The 19,230-nt window shown below is 43.5% G+C and overlaps 1 protein-coding gene across 6 annotated transcripts in view; it reads left to right on the forward strand.

Annotated features, from left to right (window-relative positions):
* The window catches only part of LOC126873711 (LIM domain-binding protein 2), a 134,575-nt gene that overhangs the window by 57,149 nt on the left and 58,196 nt on the right, over positions 1-19,230 (forward strand). The window contains exon 1 of one of the 6 annotated variants that reach the window (XM_050634872.1): positions 6,906-9,470. The exons of 3 other annotated variants lie outside the window; for them this stretch is intronic. In XM_050634872.1, coding sequence (XP_050490829.1) covers positions 8,578-9,470 — 893 coding nt within the window. In that variant the 5' untranslated portion in view covers positions 6,906-8,577. Of the gene's footprint in view, positions 1-6,905; positions 9,471-19,230 lie in introns of those variants that run through there. 2 more of the 6 variants (XM_050634875.1, XM_050634874.1) reach the window with 2 other exon arrangements.

Genomic DNA, 19,230 nt, shown 5'->3' on the forward strand with positions numbered 1-19,230 from the left:
AATTTATAATTTTATTCTTTTCCTGTTTTGAGAACATATAATACTTTTTGTAGTAATACAGAACACATACTTTACAATGTGCATTACCACTATGATTCTCAAACCTCCATGTGAAAGATGTTTTTTCATAAATATTTTTTCGATTCGCGTAATTGCTGTTCCGAAAAATCCGACTTGGAAGTTTCTACTCTATTAATTCGTGGGCGATCTCGAACGACAGATCTCGAGCGTAGGACGACGAATATCTGGTATATTTATGATAAAAAATTCCTCACCTGTGCCTCGTTGAGTGGTCTTCGCGAAGCCCGTCCTTTTAATGATCTCCGTAGAGAGAGCGCTTCAGAGTATCGTCTCGAGGACCCAGTGGAACGACGGTGTAACATCATTGCGACATTTAATTATTTTGATTTTTACATTTGACGCGGTTTCCCGCTTTGTCACGTGGCTTTTCCCAGCGACGACGCGCGGATTACATCGATTATTTCGATGGGCGTCGATGTGGAAGAAACAACGAACGCGAGTCTGGGGATGAATGCGTTTGATAAAAAGAACTCGCCTGCTCACCCCCGGTTCCTCGTACCTGTCCTCTTTTGTACCTGTCGCGAATAATCGCGGTTCCCGAGGCCACTCGACTAAAAGAAGAGAATCACCGTGTTCACGACCAATCGAAAAGTAACTTTATACTCGCGTCTGCCGATGTTATTGATTTTGTAAGATTAAATTGCTGCTAACGTACCGACCAAATGAGGGATGTCCTGTATATGGACGTTAATTAATTTGTTTTTAGCGAATTTTCAATTGCACCGTTGATTATGAAATATCGCCAAATAATAGAGGAATAGGGTTCTGATTGTTGCAAATAAATAAAGCTCACCACGTCTAGTAAAGTAGAGTTGTTTGAGTCGACTACGTTTCAACATCACAAGAGTCAAGTTCGAACTTTGCACAGAACAATGAAACTTGTGTAATGTATCATTACGTTCGTATATTGTGATTTTTAAATGTACGACAAAAGGAAATAATAAAAACGAGAAAATATCTTAGATAAGCTAAGATAATATATTTTTTGTGGTTATAGGATACGTGAAAGAAGAAAGGAGAAATTTTTAGATTTAAAACCTTCGTTTTCCACATAGATTGAAAAATACGTGTGACCGATTTCCAATTTTCCTTATTCAGTTTTTCGACACTTCCCTGTGGTACTGTAGAAGGAATATCATAGATGGGAAACTGTCCGCAAAAGAGGAACACTCGACGAAAAGTGTCGAGTGTCTCTCGTCAGTGCCAAATCTTTCGATGATCCGCTCGACGTTTGATCCGTCCACTCGATCATCCCTCGGCTCTCTTGTAATTACTCTGATTTTTCACGCGGTCGGTTTCGCGTTCTGTGTCACGATGAGAAGAGTCTACTTGTCGCAGGGTAGCGCCTGCTAAACCGATATCTTTCAGCGTCACGGATTCTTTGAAGTGTATCGACTCTGTGGATAGAGGGGACAGTCTAACTACGGCGTGTCGCTGCGGCTTTTAATTACGCGCCAATTAATTAACACACCGCTCCCGCCGTTTCTTTTTTCACTCACCCCCCTATCCACCTGGTTTTTCCTTCCCTACTTTCTCTCTCTCTCTCTCTCTCTCTCTTTCTCTCTCTCTCTCCCCCTTTCTCGCTTTAGTCGTTTTTTATTTAGCTGGACGTAGCCACGCGGAGCCATTAGAGGCTCCAACGCGACCGCGCGCCACCCTTTGCCTTGCCAGCAAGTTATCTCGTTAAGAAATTAACCGCGAATTAACGCTGTTTTACCGCATAATTAGATGACCCCTAAAGATTGCCCCTTAATCCTCGGCGACGAACCGTTTTCCCCTCGATATTTGCCCGTAAACAACTTTCTACATTGTATTCTTTCTTCTTCCTTCTTATTCCTCTGCCGTTACCTTTTTTGGTGCAGAGAATGAAACTAACACTCTTTACCCCGTTTTATCGTGCTCATCTACAATCTCTTTTGAAAGTCAAATTATTCGAGACGAACTATTTGTCTTTCTGCAAGTTCAGATAAACGGAGTCACTATCGATTTTTCGTATAATAAGAATTCACGTTCAGATTATCAAAGTCAGTGAACAGGAGTCGATGTTGTCGGGCATTAACTAAAAACTTCATGGCCACAAATGGAGTTCTACTGTAGTAGAAAAGCTGTAAGACATCGACGATAGAGGGATAGGAGGGCGAACGTACGCAAAGAAGTAATTTCGAATCTGTAACGAGATCCGTATTCGAGGAGAATCCGAAGTTGGGTCAAATTCAATGAGATCCGTTCACCGATGTCACGAAGGAGTTAGTAGATAGCTACGGGTTAGATTGAGGTTGATTGGGTAACCGCTAAGTATATCGAGCTTAGAGTACTTCAGGAGCCTTCGTACAAGGGTGCGATGCTTGTTTGCTCAATGATGTTGGGCTACTAAGGCGTTTACGGATCTACAGGTGACTGGCTTCATTACTCACCTAGTTGTTCCCTCTCCTTTGCAGATTAATTGGGTTTTTGGGGTCGTTTCGAGCCTCTCTTCAAGGGTTCGAGTAAAAGACAAATTTGTCGTGGGTAATTGAAACGAGAAAACCATGACAGTCGTGTCTTGACAAAGTCGATGAAACTGTGTTAAAGATCAACACCATTTTAACGATTATAACTAGAATGGTATTTTGGTCCATTTAACAGAGAATTGTCACCGGACATAATTTCGTTTAGGCTCTGAACTCATCCTACCGTTTAGTAAATACGAGCAGCAAGCCAAGGACTGGTTTTCGTGAACTGGAATCTTGCGCCGTCGTATTGTGAAAGCGGCTTTAGTCGACGCGTGACAAATCCCGGGGAGCACGCGTAATACGCATGTCGAATACACATGAACCGCTCTTAAAGGGCTCGTATCCACGCCTCCAGTGTTCCGGTACAAGATTACTTATCGGCCGCGACAGGATACTCTACTTTAAAGAAGCCACTTCTGCTTCTTCCCTTTTGCTACTTTCGATACGTTCAACAACTCGGCCCATGATTATTATCAATCCGACGAAACTAGCTTTTTTCGTATTCCTCGATTAGTTCAAACATCGCAAATACTTCGCTCTACATGGAATACGCGAAATCAATCAAATATGTACATAGATTTTTATAAATTGCAGTCGTCAGAAGAATTTATGTATGTATGCATCCACGGTAACCAAAGTCTAAATCTGCATCTCGGTTTCTGCATTCGCGACAACTCTTCTGTAACTCCTCCTCAGGAAGAAGTACGACTAGTAGTACCATCATAAAGCTCACCCTCTTTTCTGATCCACAACTTCAACTTCAGCTTCTCTAGACACTAGATCAGCAGCACCCTGAACATCAAAAATTTTGTCGGCTACGAGAAGATAGAGCCAAGGGGCAGTTTTTGACGGTCTCCAGCTCGCATGATCGAACGGTGGGCACGATTAACTCGCGGTGAACCTGTGTGTACGTCGGTTGATCAGTCTCTTGGAGTGAGTTCTCAGCCTCCTGAACGTTCCTCCGGCTACCTCTGTCTTCCTATCGTTCCTTCGTGACGACGTCTCTGTTGGTTGCACGCTGGTCGTGCCCCTGTCCCCCTCGGTTCGTTCAGGTCTTTTTCTTTCTCTCTCTTTCTCTCTCCTTCGTTCTCTGTTCGTGGTGGCAACGAGCAGCGAGTTCGAACCGAGAAGGCAAGTCGAGGAACCCTCTCTCGCGCAGAGGAAGAAAGAACGAACGAACGAACGAACGAACGAACGGTGAGCAAATGCTCTCCTCGTTCGCTCCCCCTCCCCCATTCACCTCTCTTCTTCCCCTCCGCTGTGTTCGGTCGATCTTTTTCTCTCCCTTTTTCAGCTGTCTGCCCCTGTGTTTCTTCGTTTTTTCCGTTCTCTCTCCTCTCTTTCTCCAGGGGTCAACGTACAGGCGCGCGGCGTGACCGAAATCACACACACGCTCGTTGCGAACCCGCTCGACTGTGACTCGCTTCTTCGTCTTTATTTGGCCTCTAATTGTTCCTTCTTGCGCGACGCCCGTCGGTCTGCTCGCCTGCTTTCGCTGCCTCCTTGCCTTCGAGACCCTCCGGCTTCGACGTCCAACTTTCGACGAGTCACCTGAGGATTCCACGCCGAGGACCCTGCCACCTCTGTACCTGCCATATGAAAGCTCACGTTCCGAAGTTTCACTCATCTTCCCGTCGAATCAGTAATTTTTCTAGGCCACTGTGTGACTAGATCCGCGATTCTCTTCCTTTTCTCGAATCTTATACATTTCTAGCAATCTGAGTTTATTGCGCAGTTTGTGAGTTTGACGGTTACTTTGGTATATTTTAGTGAAGGTCAAATTTAGAATTTTGAAAACTTGTTTACTATAGGGACGACTTAAACCTCTACAATAAAGTTACATTATCCTTCGTCCCTAGTAATCTTAATGATTTACAACCCAAACAGTCCGCATATGTTTCGCGAAAACAGCAGATTTAGGATATTTCTAAATGGAAAACACGTGGTTTTTACAATCGAAACGAAGAATTTATTATTTCGATCATGACAATCAATCCCTGCTATAATTAGCCCCTCCTTCGCTTCCGGCTGTGACAGAAGTTTTCAATCGGTGCAACAACCTGACACGTTTCTCTAATGTTTTGGACATTGGTTTGGATCGAGCCTGGCTACGTCTACCTGGTCGAAAAGGGGGCTGTAAAAAGGGGGAAGGAAACGGGGCCTTGGGTGTCGCAGAGAGCAGATTAATGGTCGCTGGGAATTCCTGGTAGCGTATCCAAGAACTGGACTCTCTTTCTCCTTTTCTGTACGGATATTCAATAGCAGAAGGTCGTGGCACGGTGCGTAAACCAGAAACCACCCACGAAAGAAAATTTCGTTGGAACTCCGTCAAGAATGTAGTCGAACACTAGAAAAACTGTTCTTCAAAGGATGAACTCGATGGTTTTTCCAGTTTAGTAACGCTTGATACTCTAGTTGCTATTCAGGTACATGGTACGTTTTCTGGATTATTAAAAACTTAGCTGTTACATTTAAAAGGTCAACGTTTGCTTAAAAGTGTACATTAAATACTTTTTTATAAAATCTGTTTATAATCAAGGAATAATTTATTTCTTCCTTTTCTTTACATATACATACGTTTAATAAAAAAATTCATGTATCTTTAAATATTTTGAATAATCTTTTTAAATATCCTTTGAAACGATATTAACAAATTTGTTATATTATTCGGTCCAATACAATATAGAGATAGGTATCGTCAAATTCCTAAATAATGAAAATTTTAATTGGGTGGTCATAACGAGAAAAAAAAAAGAAATGGAAAAATTTCCTACAAAGAACTTGATTAATTAAAAGAAGAAGAAACACGCCTTTAATCTGTTAGAATTCATCATCGTTTAAAATGTATGATTATAACATTTTGACGCTTATTTTGTTGGAGCTCAAGGCCTATACCGAAATATTTTGAGCACATAGAATATGTCCGAAATGGTGCCAAGCTGATAAGAAAGCCCTAACCGCGACCTAAGGAATAGGATAGAGACTCAGGTAACTCGGTACTTACCACGCAGGTAGAGCTTGAGACAAGAGGTATTATTGTCCGAGTGGCAGGGGCTGGAGGTGAAACGTTTACAAAACGTTGGAAATTCCAGGTATCCTTCATTTTAATGAACAAAAAGTAATATAGTTTTTTTTGCTCTTTATTTTTTCCAATTATTGAGAATTCAGTTGGATTTTCCGCAAGTAATATAATAATTTCTCGAGGAAACTAATGACACCTATTCTCTTCTTTCGTTCGACTTCCACTGATGTCACTTGGCCAATTTCACCTTATCCACAACTGAATTAACAAATTTCCACCAAAATAATGGGAGAAAGCTTTCTTTCAACAATAAAATTCTAATAATTGAGTCTTTGTGAACTTTTCTAAAGGAAAATATCGGTTTCTTCTTTCGTAAAAGAAGCGTTTCTATAAGAAAATTTGTAACAGGGTTTGAAAAAAGAAAAAAACTGGTAGTTGTAGGGCGTACATCGTGCAGGGCGATGGTCGTTTTCGCACGTGCCGCGCGTCAAGGTGGTAGACCATTCTTCCTCATCACGCCGTACAAATGCGTTCAACTTGACCCCGAACCCAATGAATCGGATTTCTGGGCTTCTGTGATCTTAGTGAAATGAATCCTACATCGGTTCCTCTAGGACTCTCAGGTTCCTTCGAATCACACGAAAGTGAAACTGCTTTCTAGTAAACTTCGATAAAGAGACGACCTCCTACTAGCACGCGACCAACCACTCAGTAAACAAATTCGAATACCACACTTCTACATCATTTTCATTCTACGACTACTCGCAGAAAATTTATTCAAACTCCTCGAATAATTTTTATATAATATTCATCTTTACGTCATGTCGCTTTAGATATTTGAATGCTTAAAAAATATTTGGACCACACGATAGATCATTGGAAAATATTTAAAAAGCTCGTGTCGTTACCGATGGGTCCCTTCCTTCTCGATACGGGTTCCGACGCCGCATTGTACGTTTAATGAGTTAACGACGGGCAATAGTACGTCCGTAAGGTGAATACGCGGAGGAACGAAAAATCAGAGCGTTCTTTGGCAAGGGTGGCACGGCTCGGTAAGGAAGGCATGGTATGGCGCGGTAACGCAAGGTAAGGCAAGTCCCACGTCGGTTGCGTGGACACCGGGCATCGGGCGCTCACGTGGCTCCCCACCATTCCATCCGTGCGTGAGACTGCTCCCTTCCGACGTTCCTTTCGCCGCGGCTTCGGTTCAGCTTCCCCCACCTCGTATCCTCGCGTGGCTCTCCCCCTCCAGCATGCCGCTCTGTCCTCGAAAGCTCGAATGCGACAGCAACGCCACGGAGCCTGCCGCTCCGCAGTAATGCGCTTGCTCTCGTGGAGTACACAACTATTCGTGGACAGTGTCGTTTGTTGCTTCGTGACACGCAACGCGCGTTGTCCCGCGTTCGTGTTCTCTCTCTCTCTCTCTCTCTCTTTTCGTCTCTTCTGTCTGTTTCTTTGGTGTGGATCGCGCGCACGGTGACTCGAGTGTTCAGTGATCGTCTCGCGATATGTACATAGTTCACTCGAACTGCGTTCGTCTTTCTCGTATTATTTATCTCTCTCTGGTTTTTTGCATTGAGAAGTAACTGAGAGAGTATTGCAGTCTATACGTTATCGGATAGAGTCTGTTGGCCGAAAGTTTGATTCGTTTTCGGAATCGACGCGATAGAAGAGTCGGAGCTCTCCTAGTGTAAAAGGAACATAAAACGAGTGAACTCGAGAGCGTGACGGACTATGCCGAAACACGGCCATCCAGTTGGGAAGCAGCGTGGTCGCGCGGGCTTGGTGTTTGGGTCGCCTAGCGGCGACTGAGTTCGGGATGCTGAAAGTTCCCGCGGGAGTCGGCGGAGAGTGTTTGCAGAAGGAGGAGAAGAAGGCCGGCAGGATGGGCGGGAGACGAGGTGTGCTGGTCCGCGACGTAGGTGCGCACCGCGACGCCGACGACGTGACGGCCACGTGCCCCCGCAGTTACCTCGCTGGTTGTCGCCACTAACTGCTGCACTAGTGTATAGTCGTTGATCGTAGATAGTTGGTCGAGCGAAACGGTGATCGTACGACCATAATTTTTCACACCGCGTCGTAAAAACAAGTTGTATAGTCGAGTGTGTGATTTTCGTCGATAGATGGAGTATAGAGTGTATTACCCGTGATTTTTCCCGTTTCGTATCTCGTATCAAGTGCACTGTGACTTCGTTGATCGTTTTTAGTGTTTCGTTCAGCCGCCATTGGAGATATTCGTTTATAGGATTTGAAGTTGTGAAGTTGTTGGATACTTTAGTGCGACAGACGCGAACAGGTGGTATACGCATTGTTAATCAACTCGAAGTCGAATCGTTCTAATAGATAATCGAACATCCCGCCGGTGAAAGGAGTGAGGACGCTGACATTGAGCGGTGATGAACTGGATGTCACGGGGCGTTAATTCGTTGTCCCTCGTGAACCCAACGAATCAAGAAACTTGAAACTTGATACACGAGGTGTCGTCCCTTCCGTCCTAGCCGCGTGCACCGAGTTCTACTTTTTCGAAACATACCGCGAAGTGTTGTGATTCCTCGCCGTGATTGTTCGCCGTGATTAATGGTGTTCTAACTTGAATCCTTCTTAAAGGTCGAACCAAACGTTACGAATTTGGGCTTATTACTGCTTCAAACTATTTGTCAACAAATTGCGTTCAAAACACTGTTCCTACGATTCTCCTACGGTCACAATATATTCTAGAAACAGTGTCTTTAAACGTACAAGTGAAAAACAAATAACATCGAGTTGGAGCTTCATTGAGGGGCATTGTGTAAACGCAATAGGTTCTGAAAAATAGTGCCTCTAAACTGAGCCAAAAGCGAAATTCGATTAATAAGAGATTTGGCATCGTGGAAGCTAGATAGATTTCTGATCGAGCATCGAAAGATTCCCGCGCTCGTACCCCAGTCATCAGGCCGACGGGAGTTCGACGAGAGGGTGAAGGGCGTCGTGGAGGGGGGAGTGATGCCGGTGAGGGTGGCACAGCGCCCCCCAGGTGGAATACCACTGCACGCCGGCGTGCCGGTAGCACCCAGCAGCGTAACCGCCTCCGGTCCGTCGGGCCGGTGCCTCGGGGGCCCGGCAGCGCCCCCCGCCGGCTCGCCACCGCTGCCGCCCTCCTTGCAATCGCTTGGCGGCGGTGTGAGCAACAACGCCAACAACACTGTTGGTGCTGCCAGCAACGGCTCCAGCAACGGTAACGCCGGCCTCCAGAATACCGGCAACAATAATAACAATATAGTCGGGAACAACAACGCCGGTCAAAGTATCGCCGGCACCGGCCTAGGAGGCATCAGCACTACGAGCGGCGCCACGAATCCCTTGCAGGCGATGGCGTCGGCGGCGGCCTCGCTAACCCAGTTGAACAACATGGCGAATGGCCCGCTGCCGCCGCTAGCGGCCACCGGACCGACCGGACCGCCTAGTTTACCGCCTCCACAGCCAGCCACTACGCCGACTCATGGGGGTCCACCGACGCCGCACGCTGGTGTCACCGGTGGACCCCATCTTAATGGAGCTTCCCCTAGCCCTCACCCGATGCCACCTCACGGAATGATGAGCGGGTCGCCTCACGCGCCTCACCCACATATGGGTGGCGGCGGACCCTCACCTCATCCTCACCATCCCGGACCTCACATGGTCGGTTCGCCGCACCATCCTGGCCCACATCCCATGGGTCCCGCTGCTAGCATGATCGGAGCCAGTATGCAGCCTCAAGGTGGCCCTGGGATGTGCGGTCCTGGACCCACCGGTCCTATGGGACCACACGCTCATCCGCAAGGTCCTGGAGTACCCGGACAGCCTCACATGCACAACGACCCTTTTTACTGCTCGCCTTTTGGATCACATTACTTCAGGTAAATTCTGTGACCGATCATTTATTTGGGTTGGGGAATCGAAGAGGATGATCTTTTGACGCAAAATTCTAATTAAATAGGAATTGGTATCTTGACACGTATTATATTTATATAAAGAAAAGAGAACAGCATTTATTCTGTCTTGAAGTGCTCATTGTAAGTCGTCCTTGATACATATTTTTCTAACTATTTTATGGAGTGTGAGGCGAGGTAAGGCGAAGGCCGTGACTGGTGATGAATTTCCATCGGACACAGCCACGACAGCCTGCTCACCTTTGGCTCCATTGGGAAACACGACGGAGGAAGATCAATCTTGCCGCGATTAGAGAACCGTATCCGCGACAGAAATAAATAATCTGTCGCCACGTCGACTGTAACAATTTTTCGTCACGCGAAACAACGCTCGCCCGTTCGACGAACGAGTTTCCGTAGTGTATTGGTGCTTTCTTTCAAGAAATGGTCACGTGAAATTCGTGAAAATGGTGTATCGCGCGGCCGAAGAAAGTTCCGAGCAAAACGTAAGCGTGTCTCGTAGCTGTGATCTGCGCATTCGAAAAACACGAGGTATCTTCCCACGCGTTTCTTTTTCTCGATTATAAAAGTGCATAAATAAAAGGTAAAAGAAAGTTGCATTTTTCGTCGTATCTTTTTTTCGAAGTCTGAATCGATTCTGACTGATGCAGATGTTTTACGTTATTATTCTGTGTTATTATTCTGTCAAATTATTTTATGCATTTATGGGAAATTTAAAGATATATAAAAGGTTTATAAAGTGTCTAAACTAGAATGCTCGTTATAATATTTAATGAATGAAACGAAGTTTCTAATTCTTCATTTATGTCGATAAAGATACGAAGTTGCATGAGAATTTGCGGTTTAGTTATCACGCACAGAGATAAAAGGTTTTTTTCATTCGACTCTTTGCTTCATCACTGCAGAATAAATTATCTGACACTTGTTACAACAATGATCCAGCCTTTGCTGGATAAGGCTTAATACGAAATATTTAATTGTAAGAATTTTATAGTTGGATACTATATTCAGACTGTTCCTTTACGGCTCGATACTTCGTTCCGCGCCAATCGTTTGGCAGTCTCTCACTAGTACACTCTCTCGGGCGTAGTAACAGTATACTCGGAGAATCCGTTATCATAGCTCGGCCAGGATCTTCCTGGTGGGTGACCGTTGCACGGTCGAACGTGCCTCGAAATGTAGCCGCTAGTAAATAGGCTTGTGGAGCTAACCAAAATACTTATTTACCCGATCCCCATTCACAATCGTTCTTCTCCATTGATATCTCACCTGCTCAGCTTTGAGTTTCATCTTCTCTTTAACACATTCACTGCGTTTGGCGCAAACTTTTAGATATTTGCGTGGAGTCGGTCAAAAAACACGAATATACTTAAACACGGTGGAATCCTTCGAAAATTCCAGTCAAACGTACTTGGTAATAATCGTGGAAACTTTTATCATAGCAATAATCGATGAATCGGAAAGCATCAGGCATCTATCGTTCGTTATTTTTGTTACTTTAATATCTAAGAGATTTAAGAATTCGATAGAAGAACAAATCTAGGATTTCTGAAAAGTATCCTGGCTAAACAATACTCGTATCGTTCCGAAATTCTATCCGAACGTACTACAACCATTTCGTTCATTACAATCATGCGAACTTTCATTGGAATAATCGGGATAGAGATGTATTTGGAAGTAGCCAGGGATCGATGGTGCATGAGGCAATTATCGTGGACACAGCGAGCATGTTCGCGAGTCAGGTGCCCTGGAAGTGTCTGGGACACGGTTCTATCCGCAAGTTCAGGTGGCCCGCAGGTGGGAGGCGCCCCTTTGCGCAGGTGTACGCGCAAAACGCGACTTCCTTCCTCGTCTGGAGAAGGCCAGAGCAGAGTAGAGGGCCGTCCAGAACCGATACCCGGAGCGTAGCTACTACGACGGTGACGATTATCCGGTTCTTCTCCTTCGACCTTCCTTGTATCCGGTCTGGACGTCTCTATCGGCTCGACATCATCTCCCTGTTCGCTGGCCCCGTCTGGTAATCGCCAGGGCTCATTATCATAAGCGTTCCACGCTGCTACATTCGCACGAATCGTCGAACTACTTCGTTCAACAACCGCGACCATTTTCGTCCCCCTTCTAGTCGCGATTTCTCGAAGATCTTTCAACAGAGATACATTTATATCTAAGCTCGATTTATTGAAACGAAATTTTACTTAGTTTCAGATTAAACGAACGCTTACTCATTGACTTTATCTAAATGTAAACTCTTATTATATAAACATGTAGTGGGGAGAACCGATGTATTTCTATTTCAATTATATGACCTGTTTCTTTTAATAGCTCAGATGCAGTTGTGTTGTATTTTCACGATTTTGTTTTCCGTATACTAGAAAAATTGGTGCAAGCGTAAAGTTGTTGTAGAACCATTCGTATTCTTCGTTTTCTTCTACGTTTTATTGAAATATAATATTCTTATCTTTGGATATTAACTCAGTAACATATGTACAGTCCTCTACCAGTTGTCTCTGCTCTGAGATATTGTAGCCGCGTCTTATTAATTTCAGTGTTTCCTTAGTCGTCGTTCGTTCTAAACTTTTGCGCTTTGAGAACAATGAAATTATGACAATTACGAACAATCGAAATTAATATTTCAGTGATGCGTAGGTACCACGTATTTAGATATATATAAGTACACAAGAATGTCTAGTACGAAGAAAGTAGTATGCTAATGGGATAATCAAGTAAATCGAGATTGATTTCTGATTTCAATCAAACTTTTACGACTTTAAAATTAGCGATATGCGACTTATTATTATAATTGGCTCGTTATTACATTACGATATCGTTAAAGAATTAACAGGGAAATTATAAGAGTTTTATTTTCTTTTCACTAAATTGTAAGAGAGAAAATGAAGAAAGAAAGAGGAATAAACGAGAAGGAGACGATGAACGAAGTTTCGAGCGCAATCGGAAGTCGAACGTCGTCGGTGGACTTATCTTATCGCGGCCTCTCGGTAGGATAAGAAGGACCTTGATCGCCTCGCGACAAACTGTATCGGCACCTTGGTTGGTTGCGAGCCTCTGGTAGTTTTGCAAATTTCTATATACGCGTTCTCTTTACTACAATCTCTTCTTTTATTACTAAAAATACAAATATATTTCATTCTATTATTATATCTACAAGGAAGTTCGCGTGACCATTTCCATTCTATTATTTTCTAGTTCAAAAATATTGAGAAAATTTACTACAAGATCTATATACCATATTTCCATTAATGTTAGATTATCCTAATAACCCATTCAGGAAATTCATTATTTTCTAACCTGAGAATTTTCGAAAAATTTATTACAACACCAAGTTATTCTATATCCATTAATTTTCAATTATATCCTAATACCTTAATAGATCCTAACAATCCATAGTCAGAATGATCGGTACAAGCGGTTTTCGCGTTATTTCGATCAGTCAAACGTTCAAGTAACACTGGGAAATAGCTTTGCGAAGGAAACGAAGCGACTATCGAGGTTTTGGTGGTTCGCGAGCGGCAGCATCGCGGTTCTAGTAAATCGCCGGTACGAATCGGTGGATGACGAAGGGGAAGAGCCGTGGAAAGAGGAAAGGCTCGTTTCACTGGCGAGGCACGCGAGGAGATACCAGGCCGAGTGCATGAAGCCGTGTGCAGGTAGCGTATCAAGCCGTATCGTCGGTCGGTTCCAGTTTCACGTGAAACTGTTCGTGCAACCAAGCAGGTTCAAGGCAAGCCTGAAAAGTGGAATGCACGTGCGTGTAGATGGAACACCCTGGAAATCTGAACAATCGGCGGGATCTAGTCTTTGCGTTGTAATAAACGAGACAGTTTAGTTAGTTTTCTCATTAATCAACTATGATCCTTGGAACATTCGACATCTTGTTACTAAAATAATAGGAAGAGATATTTTCAGATGGTTTTGTAGAGAAGCTTGAACGCGGTAAAATTCAAAAAATCAGTTCTATCGAAACTAATTATCACTAAAGCACCATTGTACACAAGTAAACATATTCCTATATAAGCGTATACTTTTGGTATCAGATGCTATAAACGGAAGAAATTCGATTCTCGATTCGTGGTCATTTTATTTTCCTGTCAAAGTGTTGAACTGGCGTAAAGTAAGAAAGGGAATTATGTGAGTAGTGGTTTCTATTTGCAACAAGGAGAGGTACAAGAGCGTTCGTATAATCCCTAAAGAGTTATTAAATCAGATCAGCTGCCCCAAAACGTGCAAAGTTTATCAGACCGCGAAGGCTCAGATCCAATCTAATTCCCGGCGTTCGCTCCTCTGCGGACGTGGCAGGTCGGCTATCAAATGCATCAAGCTTTTCCACGCACTCGATTAACCCCGCCGCACTCAATCATTCACGCGGTAGCGTCTTCCGTCCCTTCCAATTACTTTCAAAGCCGAGGAGCCGGCCCAGGAAGCAAGATAAACCTAATCCCGGTTCAGGTATACGTGTCCGAAGCTTTCTCTCCGGTTCAGCTTCCAGACGTCGCGTATAGTACTAGAACATAGTAAAGAGAATAGAGATCTACGGAACAAGGCGAACAGGGAACGTAAGATCCTGACAAGGTGACAATGAGTACGAGAAAGGCCTTTCTTGAGTCATGGTTTACCTAGGAATGTCGATACAGGTGTCCCATCGGATAGGTGCAATTTGGCAAATGTCCGTTGCTATTATTAAATCAACTTAATTATGATTTTTTTAGTAATACTTCCAGGTATTCCATCTTAGAGATATTAGTCGTTATCGATAGATCGTAGTTTCCTATGAGGATTTATGCTTTTGAAAACGCGGATAGATTCAAACCTGGACGACAATGTGTTTGGTCATTTCTCCTTGGAAATTAATTCTTATCGATAAACTGTGGATATTTATAGAAATTCGTATGTTTAGCAAGTTACGTAAAGAATACAAAGTTGGATAAAAACTTCTATCTACTAAACGAAGAATTTTATATTTTAGTTTGTTATTTTTATATTTTTAATCGTTACAGTCCTACTGATCACTCGCGTTTTTGTGTTTCTTAATTAAATGGTTCCTATATAACGAGGAAATTCTATCACGTTATTCAGAAGAAGCAAATCGAACTTTTTTCGTGTCGAAAGTATCGGAAAACTATTTAGTCTGACGGTGTATCATTTCTGTTTCGATCGATTTCTTGGCTGTAAAACACGGCCGATGAAAGAACAATGTTCTCTCGTCCGGTATACAAAAGACGATTCGAAAGTTTAGTTAGGAGTATCGAGGTAAATAGCTGGATGACAGACTGGAATCGATTATCGTTCGCGCGGATCTTCGCGATAACAATTTCATAGCTCGATAAACGGTCACTGTTATCGCGCTTCGACGCGAAACTAGCGGAGATTCGAAGATAATTGGCCCGATTCTCTCTGTTCCTCCGGTTCGTTCCTTCGGTATAAGTGTCGGTTACCGGATTACCGATCCGACGAGACGTCGTTCTTAATTGAAAATGGATTCACCGTGTTGTGTATCCACTCGAAAAGTTGCAGACACTGCGGCGTGTTCGAGGTGTTAACAGCTGGCTTGGTCGATAAGGATCTTTGCGGTCTGATAAATGACGAGTAGTCTATTCGCTTTGCTATTCGATATCTCGAACGATTCGACTTCGTGTATTCAACGGAAATTTCAAACGATCAATCATAGGCCGTAATAATTCAAAACCACTCCGGGAACACGACCAGTGTTCCTAGACTTTAACTCTAAAAACTAGAGAGAAATGTAATACCGATGTTTAGCTCTGGAGCACCTGCTGCTCTTGAAAACTACGATAAGAAGAAACTTGGCCGATTCTCGTATGAAATATCACCTGTACCGTGACTAATCTAGAATCCCTTTCCAACTTGTGTGTACGTTTTGCTACTGTTTTCGATTTATACGACTTCGATCTTTCTCAAATTCTTGTTACAACCAAAGGCTAAATCTCGCAAAGAACGCGTCAGATATGGTTCTTGCCGAATTCAATGAAATTTACTATGGTGATAATTTTATATGTACGATAAATGTAATCTAAACCTAAACCGAGAAACTTGCGTTTGAAATTTGGAAAAATCTTATGGTACAATGTATCAGGACATCGAAACGCTTTATTCGTCAATGAAAATGTACGACAATTTTAATGTTTCGTATAAATAATACATTCGTAAATGCTATCCTCAAGCGTTGGAATATTTTCATGAGCCGGTATGGAATTATCATCGTAGGAAAAATTTTATTGAAATCGGTAGGGGTCACGCACGAAGCTTGTCTTGTCTAGGAAAATTCCCGATATTCCCGTGGTTGGCCACAGTCTAGCCAGTGGAATCGAAAGTTTATGATTATTTTAACACGAGCTGTTGCTTCCTTGTGGATTCGGGCATTTTATTTTTATCGCGGCCGTCTATTTCAGCCGATGCGTTTCGAATTCGTTTCTCTAACCTCTTCTACAGGCTACGAGAGATGTGTCTTGTTCCATTCGAACGAAACGAACTACCGATGCGGGGAATAATGGCCGATCGGCAAATCGAAAGCTTCAGCTATAAATAATGAAATTAGCGCTGCCTGTCCAAATGCAGCACGTGACCTCGCGAATCTTGCCAAGTGTCTGTGTATTCCGTAGAGAGCCGTGGGTTCAACCGATCTACCTGCGCGGCGCACACTCACGAGCCAGTGGTTCCCAATTCAATTTACACGCTGTCTTTTCACCAGTTCTTTCGAGGAATTTTACCAGAGAATAGTTGAATATCAGTAGAATGGCCTTGTGTATCTTTATATCGAATCTAGTGGCTCGGTTATACACACAGCACTCGTTTACACAATGGATACATTGCTTTTTGTCAAGCTTTTGATATCTTCTCCTTTCGGAGTAATTTTTAGGCTTGATGAATCGCCTGATTGTTGTACAGTATGGATTATCAGTTTCGGTATTCATTAGTCGAATTATTACTGGAAATAATGGTGCATTAAGAGTCGCGTAATTGGAGGAAACATGTTCTCTGAAATATTTCCTATTTGTTACATAAAACGGTGTTTTGCTGATCTCAGTCATGCGACGATTGCTCGGTGAACGTCGATACGCGTTTCCTTCGGAATTTTTAACGTAATCGGTTGCGTTCGAAAGAAGTACCTTTAGAATCGTGACGCTTCTAAGATTTCTTCCAGCGATCTTGCGAACCTTTTAAGCGTAACAATAAGAATACTAGCTTTTGCCAGAGTCCAAATTTCGATCTCTGTTTCCTTGTGCCCCCAATTGTTGCCAGATTATTCCGGAAATCTCGGCGAGTTTCGTTCGATCTACGTACCAAGGTCGTATTTCAAATACGATCGTCCGCCTTAAGTCTAAATTTAATTTCTTCTTTTCGCCTGTTATCAACCATTAGATTTTAACGACTGAGAGTATAAATCTCCAGCGATACGTTTTCGATTGTTTAGTTCTTATCAGAATCCGCAGGACCAAAGAAAAATGTACGCATGTCGTCTTTGGATCTCCACTTTTGCGTCGCGATTCTTACGTCATGGTAGTTGCATAATCTCGCATCTCAGGCGCGTGCTGCGCCATGCACAAGTCAAATCACTATCTAGGTCTACCAATCTATCGAGATGGATTTCCAAATTTTACGTTCTAACGATCGATCCTTCTAACCGTAATCGATAAATCTGTTGTATCGAATCGTTTAAACGTCCATCGTAAGACCGAGACGACTTCGGAGACTGAGATGTCGACTAGTGCCGCCGCGCCTCCAGAGAACGCCGCTCCTACGTTTCCTCGGTTCATTAATTCACGGATGAAGAATCGAACGTTGGAATGAGAACCGCGAGTGATTTGCCAGTGAAGCAGTTCGTTGGCGTTGGAGTTGGCTCGGCTGGTCTCTCTTCTCTCTCTTGCTCCTTCCTTCTCTTCTTCTTCTCCTTCGTCGTCGTCGTCGTCGTCGTCGTCGTCGTCGTCATCTTCTTCTTCTTCTTCTTCTTCTTCGTCTTCTTCTTAGACTCGCGCTCTGCTCTCTCCGCGTTCTCAAGGCCGCCTCTTCGAAACCTCTCTCTCTCTCTCCTTCCTCTCCTCTTCTTCCTTCTGTTCCCTTCCTCCGCTTCTCTGCCTCCTCTGCCTCCCCCACCGCCTCCAACTTTGTTGCCTCCTTTCCTTCCACACTCCTCTCTTCACCCCCTCGACAGGCCACGGCATCTTACCTCAAGCTGACTCTCCTTCCTCTTCTTCGGCTCTCTGCGAACCCCTCGCCTCACCTTTCTCCATACTCTACACTACCGTTCATAAGCATTCGGACACATCCAAATTACCGCAAATTTGTAAAATATATACAATTCGACCCCCTGTAACGCGGCAGACATATACTTTCAGTGTTACACGAATTTTGTGTTATACGGGAGCTGAAGTGCAAAAACTTTTTTCTTATATAACCAAAAATAATAATTATTTTATTTTTGAACACCAGAAACGTGAGATATTTCCGTGTGTATGCTTACGGAATAATTTAAGCAAGTGAAATTAAAATCTAACCAGAATCGCACGAAGTCAAGTTCCAAGCATCGCTTTTTGTTCACTGGTACAGCCTTTCATCTGAATTTTCAGTTTGACAATTTCTACGTCTTTTATATGAAAATCTCTTTGTTGGAATTATTTCTTTAAGAATCATTTCACTTTTACTATTACTTCCGTCATACGAGGTGACTACCAATCTTTTGTAAAGTGTTATATCAGGTCTTATTGTAATTTAAATGAAACTCTGACCTGACCTTGGCCTTTCATCTTATCTCACCTAAGCCGCGACGAGCTCCATTTTCCACAAAAGAGTAGTTTTTAAATTCGGTATAACAATTCCAGGTTACCAAAATTATCTTTCTATTCGCTTTCAATATTATCCCTACAGTTTTACAGATATTGTTTCACATAATATCGAAATATCGAATATATTAAGGTGTCGCGTTAAATAGTCTTTTTATAAAACTTGGTGAATTTGTCAGCTATTTCGCAAGCCTCGCGCGTCCTCGCGAGGGAAGCCAGCGCGCGCGTCGCGTCCAACTTTCCAACCTGGTCTTCCGAGTCGAGCCGATCGAACTCGAACGAGAGAAGCCACCGCGGCCAGGAGGAAAGCGGAATCCTGGAGAAATTGCCGGCACCTTGCGAGACGCGGGAAATGTCGTTCGACCAGTTCCTCCGTCGTTTTGCCCCGTGAACGAACAGCTACCTAGCGCTCTAGGTCCGGTTTCCAGTCCCTTCGGCGAACTTCCAACGACGTCCCTTTTTTTTGCCCACGGCATTCAGACTGCTAGCCGCTGACGTTTCTTCCACGCGATCACCGTCCAACATGAGGAAGGTTATGGTCACTGGCCAGCTTCTGTTGTCGGAAATGCACGCTGATTTCTGCTGATTCGTCGATGGTTCTCCGATTTTCGTAAGGTTGGATTTACTGCACGAAGATGAGACGGATAGGTGAAGCTTCGTTCAGTTTAGACAAGTTAGTTGGATCTAAGGAGTCGAAGTTAGATGAATCGATTAATGAGAACGAGCGTAGAAACCGGAAAGGATATTTCAAGACACTCAAAGACCATACGGTGTATGCAGAGTAAAAGTTTTCTTATGGGAAGAAATGTTACTAAACGAGATAAGTTCCGATTGAAAAAGGTTTTCAAGTGTTTATTAACAACGGGAGCATTGAGAGTAAAAATGGACTATCTCCAATATTCAACGAACAGACG

Source organism: Bombus huntii, chromosome 15 (genome assembly GCF_024542735.1).
Source record: "Bombus huntii isolate Logan2020A chromosome 15, iyBomHunt1.1, whole genome shotgun sequence".
Lineage (NCBI taxonomy): Eukaryota > Metazoa > Arthropoda > Insecta > Hymenoptera > Apidae > Bombus > Bombus huntii.